The sequence below is a fragment of the Neofelis nebulosa genome, chromosome 10, assembly GCF_028018385.1.
Source record: "Neofelis nebulosa isolate mNeoNeb1 chromosome 10, mNeoNeb1.pri, whole genome shotgun sequence".
Taxonomy (NCBI): Eukaryota; Metazoa; Chordata; class Mammalia; order Carnivora; family Felidae; genus Neofelis; species Neofelis nebulosa.
In genome coordinates, this window is record NC_080791.1 from 61,037,021 (window position 1) to 61,047,583 (window position 10,563).

Here is a 10,563-nt window from a genome sequence, read left to right on the forward strand (position 1 = left end):
AGGTTCCTGGAAAAAGTAATAAATGATTAGAAATTTGAAATTGTTTGATATGTAGATAAAAGAACTAATAGATAAATCATTTGCTTTATCTGAGAAATGTGTTCATAAATATGAGCACCTTTTTTAAAACTGGAAAACATTGTGAAGTAAGGAATGCTAAAGAAATAAAAGTATATTAAATTATTATTCTTATTATTAGTAAAATATGCCACTAATATTTTGTCCTTTACTATTAGGTTTTAATGAGCGAAAACGTGTGTTTAATTAGATTTCAGAGGGTCATTTGTGACCTATTCTCAGATTTTCTTTCTTCATGATGATTTGATAAATCAGTCCTGGCTTCTCTCGCAACTGGAGCTTCCAGTTTTACAAAATTTCAATGAATTAAAGGTTATCAAATGTTAAAATTAATGACCTCTCTCTTCTTCATTGTGTTGCACTTTCATAGAACATATATGTTAATTTTTAGAAAAAAATATATGAAAAACAATGAGATTAAAGGTATAAGGGTAACCCTGAAAAATAAAAATAAGATTGAGAAATGATCTGCAGGCTGATTTGAAGGAAAGCAATACAGCTTCTTTATTTTCACTTAGATTTTGTTGTATTAATTACACAATTTATCTAAAGGTTTACATTTCTCTAGTTTGCATGTACATTGAATTTTTTCAAGGCTGTGGTATAAACCTGATAGCATCCTAGCAGTGCTCACATGTCCCGGTATACAGTTGTGACCAAATTTCATATTTTATAAACTGTTGCTGAACTGATGATTCAGATGCCTGGGATGTCTTTCTTCATACTCACATTTGTGTAAGTCATTTGAAAAACACCAAAGATTGATTTTACATGAATATGGTAGAATTTGTTCACCAATCTGAATAGTCTGTGACTTTGTCAGCATCTCTCACACCCAAAAGGCTTCTGAAGGCCACCATGGTGGTCTGGAATAACAGTGATGCTATGGAACCCATCCTTCTCTTAGGAGGTTTCCATGGGCTGAAGTCTGTTCATGCTTGGCTCTCAATTCCATTTTGTCTTGCATACCTGATGGCATTTATAGGCAACATGACCATCCTCTCTGTTGTCTGGAATGAGTCTTCGCTCCACCAGCCCATGTATTATCTGCTGTCCATCTTGGCAGTACTGACCTGGGCATGTCCATCTCTACACTCCCCACAATACTGGCTGTGTAATGGTGGGAAGCCCAGGAAATCAAAGTAGGAGCTCGCTTTGCTTAGCTCTTTTTCATCCACACCTTCACGTTCTTGAAGTCTTCAGTGCTGTTGGCCATGGCCTTTGATAGATTCATTGCTATATGTCGTCCATTGCACTACTCAAGCGTCCTCACCAGTAATGTCATTGGCAAGACTGGCTTGGGCTGCTTGCTGTGAAGTGCAGGAGTCATGATGCCTACATCCATATTGCTACGGCGCTATCATTATTGCCAGGCTAATGTGCTCAGCCACCCCTTTTGTCTGCATCAGGATATTCTGAAATTATCCTGCTCTGATGCCAGTGTCAACAACATCTATGGATTGTGTGTGGTCATTATCACACTGGGTGCAGACTCAGTTTTCACACTCCTTTCCTACGTCATAATTCTCCATGCTGTTCTGGGCATTGCATCTTTGAAGAGCGACTAAAGGCACTCAACACTTGTTTGTCCCAGGTATGTGTGGTTCTTATATTCTTTGTACCTCTAACAGGGGTATGCATAGTCCATCTCTTTGGGAAACACTTGCGTCCCATTGTCCATATCGTCATGGCTGACATTTACCTGCTTCTCCCACCAGTACTTAATCCCATTGTCTACAGTGTCAGGACCAAGGAGATTCATCCTGCAGTTCTCTACATGTTTAGACAAAGTAGGAGGCTTTAGAAACACCAGGCATTGATTTGGAGGAAAACTTTCTCCATCAGATTCTTAACTGTGCAACTTCCTGCATATGTAACTTAGGTGAATTCCTTAAATCTCTTTCATTTCTATGCTTCTTTTTGTAAATTTGAAATTTTGTCATTGCTCTTTCATCTCCCTGCATTTTATGAAGATCATTGTGAATAATACCTTATGAGGTGTTTAATATAGCAATGTAACCTTATTAATGACACATTTTATTGTATTTGAAAATAATAATACAATTGAGATCTCTTAATAATCCAAAGACCTAAACCAGTTTATCTTTGCTAGTCTGTGATTGGTTATTCACCTGCCCAGGGCCAGAATTTTGTGGAAAAACTTGTTTCAACAAAGTAGACTTGTCCTATATTGTATCTGAAATTTGAAAGACCCTGCCAGACCCAATCTTCGCCCTGCTGAATATCATCACTATAACCGACTTCTTAACCTCATCCTTTGCCATTTATCTTAGTGTCCCCCCCTTATAGAGCTATTAGAATCATAATCACCTGCCAGTGTTGAGATAAGCACATAAGTCATGATTGCTCACTTGAAGTCAACATGTAGTAAGTGGAAAAACTGAAGCAGGTGTGCATTCACACCACTGAGATCAAGAGGATGATATTAATCCAGAATATTGATGGTTTTGGAGTGTGTTCACCCACATAATCAGATTATAACTTGGGACAAAAAAATTAAGCATTCAAATATTAAATAAAAAGCAAACATTTTATTTCTGTTTATTGCCATGATGGAATAACAGCTATCAGATTTAGTCTCTCGCCTTAGATAACTAAAAACAAAGTGGTAAGTTTTTAGAACAATTGTTCTAAGAAACTGGGTAAAAGAAACCAATGACAATGATCTCTAAAAATGGGGGGGGGTAATGAGAAGAGCCCAAAGATTTCCCTGACTTACTCTCTGGAAATTTATCAAGTCATGGATAAAGGCAGAGAACCCAAAGAGTCTGATCATCTCCCTAAGTTACAGAGAACACCAGAGAGGAGAGAGGTGCATGGAGACTGACACACATGACCTCAGGACATTCCTCAGAAGCTTTCAGTTGTGTACTGGTCAGTATATGTATGTGAAGAAACTACTGAGGCCAAGGAAATAGCCACCAGAAAGGAGCAGATGGAACAATTCTCAGATCTTATATGTGACTGAGAAGAGTTCTTCTTTTTCTTTTTCTTTTTTAAGTAGGCTCCAAGCTCAGTGTGGAGCCCAGCACGGGGCTTGAACTCATGACCCTGAGATCAAGACCTGAGCTGAGATCAAGAGTCAGACACTTAGCCCAATGAACCACCCATGCACCCTGAAAAGAGTTCTTACTCTTAACAGAGAGGGTAGAGAAACAGAACGTCTGGCTGTGTACTTGGAAGAGTGTTATTTTAGTAATGGGGTGGATTATTCCCAGGCTGAAAGCTATATTTGGTCTTTTCTAACAAAGCATAAAGAAAAGTCTTGGAAGGGGTAAAGCTATTTCCATGTCATTTTATGATACATAAGAATAAAGGTAAAATATATATTTAGAGAAATTAAAAAAAATGAGTGCAGTTAATTTGTGCCTTTTGTGTGTGTGTGGAAACCAACAGCCTAGAAAGAGCACAAATTATACTTCCTGCTATATCTTATAGGAATATACTATATGTTTAGATGCCTCTTCTCGGACTATGATGGGGCTAGTAGGCCTACCTAATTCAGTGGATCTGTTAGGAATTTCATTGTAGAAAACACTTAAACAAGATTCTCAGTCATCAGCTTATCAATAATAAAGTTAAAGTCCTTTGTCTTCATTTGTTTGACATTTTAAAAGATCCCTCCATTTGGTTCAGAACTCAGGAACTCAGATAGGAGAAAAGGTTTTTAAATTCTGGAGTGTTTCATAAGTGGCCACACATATTTTTAAAAAAACAGTATAAGCATGGGGAAATAAATTTGAAGAAATATCTCATAATATTAGGAAGAAGGGAAACAATGATTAAAATATGCAATAAAGAAAAGTATACATAAAAGATCCATCTAGAAAACCGGTTGCCAAAAAAAGAAGTTACATTAAGAGAAAGAAGAAAAGGGTAATCAAGGGATTTTAAATCAAAGAAAATTGTCTTTTAATGTCATAGATCCATACCTTATAAAGGCACAATTCTTTTAGTAAATGAAGATGAATGCTTAGAAATGTAAAGATATAATACTAATATATTTCAAAGGGGAAGAAATATCACAAGAGGTTACCTAAAAGCAACAGGAATTACAATGGTATCAGATTCCTTGATTACCGTATAGATGATGGATGATAGGTGTAATCATGCTTATAAAATCATCTGCAACCAAGATAACTGCATCAGTTTGCTAGGGCTGTAGTAACGAAGCATCACAGACTGGGTGGCTAAGCAACAGAGATTTATTTCCTCACAGTTCTGGAGGCTGTAAGCCTGAGATCATCAGCAGTGCCACTGCCTTCTGAGGGCTGTGGAAAGTGTCTGTTCTATGCCTCCTGCCTGGATTACATGGTGCCCTCCCGGTGGACATGCGTTTCCTCACAGAGCATTTTTTTTTTTTAAATAAGAACATCAGTTGGATAGAATTAGGGGCCAAACCTACTCCAGTATGACCTAATTTTAACTTAAATTATTGCATCTGTAATGATCCTGTTCGCAAATGAGGTCATATCCTAAGGTACTGGGTATTAGTACTTTAACATTTAAATTTGAGGGTGGGGGACACAACCAATCATGACTAAATCCATAGTTGAAGGCAAAGTAATATTTCAGTCATATAAAGATTTTGAAACTGTATCTCCCATTCATTCTGTCTTTGGAATTTATTCAAGGATGTGTTCCAGGAAAGCTAGGGAGCTATCTGGGAAGGCATGAGGTATGAAACAGAAGCAGATCCAAAACAGGAGAGTAGAAAAGGGCATTCCCAGCTAGGAACACAAAAAGCAACCAGTTTAGGGGCGCCTGGGTGGCTCAGTCACTGAAGTGTATGACTTCAGCTCAGGTCATGATCTCACAGCTTATGAGTTTGAGCCCCATGTCGGCTCTGTTCTAACAACTCAGAGCCTGGAGCCTGCTTCAGATTCCATCTCTCCCTCTCTCTCTGACCCTCCCCTGTTTGCACTCTGTCTCTTTCTCTCTCAAACAAACATTAAAAGAAATTTAAAAAAAAAGAAAAAGAAAAGCAACCAATTCAGATTGGAGCTATAGAATTGAGGCCACTAGGAGGTCATTCAGAAAAAAAAAAAAGTAATTAGATCCATATCTGTTGTGATATTTTACATTGTAAGTTTCTGAAAGATAATCTAAACTGTTTTTTGTCCAAACTTTTTAATGACTATTGAAAAGAATATATTGGCTTTACAACAATAAAGATGTTGGTCTGGTTTTATATAACAGTTATTTGAATAAATAAACTGTGTCACTGGGGACCAAACTTGTTCTAACATTTGCTTTTGAGATTCTACATCTCATCCTGATCCTAAAGTTATCTGCCCTTATGGATCCAAGATATCTTTTAGCCGCTCTCAAGACTTGATGTGTCCTAGTTCATACTCACAGAGGAAGAAATGTGCTATTAAGCATTTGTCTTAAAATTTATTTTTATTATGTATAAAGACCTAATTGGACCCAAGAGAATATTTCATTGTATATGTACAGGTAAAAAAAAGTGTAAATTTTCAGGAAATAGCTTTAATGTTTGTAGAGAATAATAGAGAGGATTGGCAAGGTCAAATGAAAGATATTATTACTTCTCATACTTTGTACTCAATGACCTATTTCCTTTTAAATTATTTTTTATTTTTTAAAGTTTATTTTGAGAGACAGAGAGAGAGAGAGAGAGGGAAAGAAAGAGAGAGGGAGAGGGAGAGATAGATAGTTCCAAGCAGAGATAATTTGCACTGACAGTGCAGAGCCCCATGCAGGGCTTGAACTCACAAACTGCAAAATCAGGACCTGAGTTAAAATCAAGAGTCGGTTGCTTAACCGACTGAACTACCCAGAAGCCCTATCAATGATTTGTTTCTTAAGTTTAAATACTATCTTAGGGAACTTCCCAGAAACTTCAGCTGTGTGATAAAGAGATATAATTTTTTAAAATTTATCTTGAGAAAGAATGTGTGTCTGTGCATGAGAGTGGGGAGGAGAAGAAAGATAGGGAGACAGAATCCCAAGCAGGCTCTGTGCTGTCAGCACACAACCTCACACAGGGATTGATCTCACAAATCGTGAGATCATGACCCGAGCTGAAATCAGGAATTGGATCCTTAATGGACTGAGACACCCAGATGCCCCAAGAGATATATATTTTTTCAATCCAAAAAATCACATTCTAAGGGGATCTACATGATTGACTCTAAAGTTTGAGTAGAAAATATTTAATATTGTTAGAAGAAAATGGCTCTAGAGTTAGTAGCGATTGGTAAGTGATTCCTAAAGTTGCCCTGCATGAATAATATCTATGGAACTGTTCTTGTGAGCTGAAATAAGAATAAGAACAAGAATATGAAGGAGGAAGAGGAGGAGGAGAAGGGAAAGAAGGGGAGAGAAGAGGAGGGGCAGGACAAGGGGAAAGAGGAACAAACTATAATTGACCACTTACTATGTACAGCTATGTACAGGACACTGTTCTAAATGCCTCAGAGACATTTAATTTATACCTCAAATCTACCCAATGAGGAAGACACTATTTTTATTTTCATTTTACAGTTAAAGAAACTGAGGCATAGAAATAATACTTGTCACCCAAAGTCATGCAGCTGGCATGTGGCATAGCCAGAACTTGACCACGAGAACTCTGGCTCCAGGGTTGAAATTTAGGCACTTATCAATAGGTCTTTTGCAATCTGTCCAGGTGAAATTGTGGTTGTGGGAGAGAATTCATGCCCAGAAAAGGGTGTGGAAAATGGATCATGGCTCTATGCGTTTAGTGCTACTTGGGGAAACTCAAAGCAGTTATATGAGAGGAGGCTGGTAAAAATTTAGTGAAGAGAAATAGTAAAATTTAAAGCCATAAAAAATGCTCTCTATACTGGTTCAAATATTTGAGCTGAAATTAGCTAGCTTCTTCTATATGTAGAAGATCACTAAGCCATAGAACTGGGCCACATAGTCACATTCACATGGAGATACAGTGTATCTGTTGTCACATGTGTCAAGTAATGATGACAATAACTGTGTTTTGTCCCCACTCTTCAACTTTTATTTATATACACTTCCTTGTGCTTCTATGTTCCTTAGGGTTTTCTGTTTGGGGAGTAGAATATAGAGGTTTGTGAGCAGTCTCCGAGGACTCTATCCCAGATCACTGTGTTAAGTTGGGGTTAAACTGGGATGTTTTCCTAGAAATATCCCTTAGGTGCTAGAAGCCTAGCATAAAGCCACCTTCCATGTACTGCTCAGAAGAATATAAGGGTTGTGCTGCTTGATGCTGTCTGTGAGTCTTTATTCCTATGGAAGAAAAAGGTGAATCAGCTGCTGGGATCTGGTGAATAGTCGTGGCCGTAAATGCAGAGATATGTGGGCAGAGCAGGCTGAGAACTGGATCAAGTGGCCAACTGCACCAGGCAGGAAAAAACAACAAAGTTATATCTTTGAAAGGTGATAAGATTATCTTTAAAAGTCTCAGGAAGATCCAATGAATTTAATATCATCCTGTCCGTTGCACTGGATGAAATAAATTTCTATGTCAGCAGGAAGGAATGAGGCCAGTGAAGAGCTGCTGTTGAGAGTAGACTCCTAGTGTTTCTCCACAATAAACAACAGACACTCTTCACTTTGGCCTTAGCCATCACCTTTCTAGGCAATGGTTTCTTAATTGGCCGGGTTGTTTATGTTTTCAGAGGCAAATAAGAGTCAGTGCACCTTGCAGTACTTATTCTTTCTCTATTGGACTGAGCTCACAAATAATTATTTATTTTTTTTACCTCGGTATGTTTTCTATATTAGAAAACAATTTTTAAATGATAAGAAAGTGAAGCTATGACAAAAACAAAAACAGGGACATCTCTGCTTTTTTTTTAGTTACAACTGCTGTACCCTACATTCCAGGGTAAGTTTCTTTACCTCCTTCGGAGTGGGATGACTCATCTTGTAGCATTTTGAAGGCGTTACTCAAGTGTCTTTCTCATTCCCTTCAGACCATTGCAGAAGTAGATTCTTCTCTGTTGACATACAACAGACCCAGAGAGCTACAAAAAATACCTTCTTGGTACCAAAATCATTTGAGGCTTTCTGCCCAGATTTCTGGTGCCTTCAGCTGGTAGGAGTAGCAGCCAGGCAAAAGTTGGCTCCATCACAGTGGCAGAGTTAACACACAAAATTCATAGGTGCTCAGAGAGTACTGGATGTGCTATGGAGAGTGAATGAAAAGTGTGAAAATAGCATCAGAGAGCCCTCCGTTTCCTTTCCCAACTGATCTGCACAGTCCATAAGTCATAAACAATGGCTGTTTCAACTCCTGGCCAGGCATCTCAGGGGGCCAGCCCTTATTATCTGATTTAGTGTCTGCGAGAGGCTGCTGGGCTTGGGTCAGAGTTTTCACATATCAGTCAGAAGAATTCAGGTTTTAATTGTGCAAGTACCTATATACCTGGATCTATAATTTATTTTCATTATGGATTGCTTAAATTTATTTATTTATTTATTTATCTATTTATCTATTTAGCTTAAAGGTGTTTTTGACTGCCTCTGTAGTGTATTAACTTGATCTCATCTATAGTCTTGATGTTCCCAGTGTCACCTCACCAGGGTGTTTCCCAGAGTGAAATCACATGCTATTCTTCAAAGTGAATGATAAGCTCTAATTATTAGAAATCTTCACAGAGCTTGCTGTAAGCCTCCATGTTTGGGATTAGAACTCAATTAGCAGGCAGAATGAAAACTCTGGATATGACCTTGTCCTGGGAATGGCTGTGTGATGTCTCATATATCTCCTTCAGTAACAGACCTACTATGTATTAAACATGACATCAACTCTATGCTAAAACACTGAGCTAGCAATTGATATGGCCTCTCCTTCTCTCTCTGATCTCTCCTCTGATCTCTCCCTCTCCCTCTCTCTCATTTTCCCCTAGAGAGGGAGCAGATTCACCTCGTTTGATCAGTAATAGGATGATATACCACAACAGGAGCATTTTTCACCCAGATACATTCTTCCTCGTTGGAATCCCAGGGCTGGAAGGGGCCCATGCCTGGATCTCCCTGCCTTTCTGCTCTGTTTATCTTGTGGCTTTGCTGGGCAATGCCACCATTTTGCTAGTCATCAAGATGGAACAGACCCTGCGGAGAGAGCCCATGTTCTACTTTCTGGCCCTCCTTTCAACTATCGATTTGGCCCTTTCCACAACCTCTATGCCCCGCATGCTGGGTATCTTCTGGTTTGATGCTCATGAGATTAACTTTGGGGCTTGTGTGGCCCAGATGTTTTTGATCCATACTTTTACTGGCATGGAAGCTGAGGTCTTGCTGGCCATGGCCTTTGACCGTTATGTGGCGATCTGTGCTCCACTCCACTATAGGACCATCTTGACATCCCGGGTGCTGGTGGGCATCAGCATGTGCACTGTGGTTCGTCCAGTTCTGCTTACGCTTCCCATGATCTATCTCATCTACCGCCTACCCTTTTGTCAGGCTCGTGTAATAGCTCATTCCTACTGTGAACACATGGGCATTGCAAAACTGTCCTGTGGTAACATCCGTATCAATGCCATCTATGGGCTCTTTGTGGTTTCCTTCTTTGTTCTGAACCTGTTCCTTATTGGCATCTCCTACGTTTACATACTCCGAGCTGTCTTCCGCCTCCCATCACAGGATGCTCGGTTAAAAGCCCTAAGCACATGTGGCTCTCACGTTGGGGTCATCTGCGTTTTCTATATCCCCTCAGTGTTCTCCTTCCTCACTCACCGATTTGGACACAACATACCACGCTACATTCACATTCTTGTTGCCAACCTCTATTTGGTTATCCCACCATCACTCAACCCCATCATTTATGGTGTAAGGACCAAACAGATACGAGAGTGAGTACTCCATGTTTTTATTCAAAAATAAGACTCATGACACATTCTTGTACTAAGGATTTTGATCCATGTAGAAAGACTTGTGTGTTCTTACTTCAACAAACATCTCCTGGTCCTAATCTGTTGCTGCCAGGTTGAGATACAAGTTGATTTGTTCCTAGATGCTGACTAATGGATTCTGAGACTTGTGGAAACATCACTGGATCTCAAGTCAAAGGGTTAATGGGGTATCCTGGAAGGAGCTGTGTGGCCTCTGTCTGTATGTCTTCATGCAGAGTCCTTCATAACATTAGGCTACTCTTTTTCTGGGTAAAGAACATATTACATTCGGTTTTTTGAGTTCTGAAATTAGACAAATGTGACACCAGAAATTTGACCCTATCCTATTCATGTGTTGGTTCATTCATTTATTCATTCATTCATGCATGTATGTATTCATTTTATTATTCCTTTAATTTACATTCATTTTGTGTTTATTGTATGTCTTGAATCATTCTGATTGCTAGGGATGAACCCATAAACCTAACCAACACAAAATGGCTGGCCCTGAGGAGCTTGCATTCTGTTATATTCTTTTTACAAAGCCAAGTTCATGGGTTCAAAAACAATCATTGCCAAATCTGTAGCCTGAAGTGGAATGATC

General features: G+C 38.9%; 1 protein-coding gene and 1 pseudogene across 1 annotated transcript; both read left to right on the forward strand.

The window, feature by feature from the left end:
- Positions 1-936: 936 nt before the first annotated feature.
- LOC131486578 (olfactory receptor 51L1-like) lies at positions 937-1,882 on the forward strand (annotated as a pseudogene).
- A 7,130-nt stretch (positions 1,883-9,012) lies between these two features.
- Positions 9,013-9,924, forward strand: LOC131488604 (olfactory receptor 52J3). The gene has a single exon (XM_058690465.1). It carries the CDS (start codon positions 9,013-9,015, stop codon positions 9,922-9,924), a length of 912 nt encoding a protein of 303 aa, XP_058546448.1.
- The last annotated feature ends 639 nt before the right edge of the window (positions 9,925-10,563 follow it).

Excerpts from the sequence above, each read along its gene's own strand:
- LOC131488604 (XM_058690465.1), top strand. The coding sequence starts at position 9,013 with ATGATATACCACAACAGGAGCATTTTTCACCCAGATACATTCTTCCTC.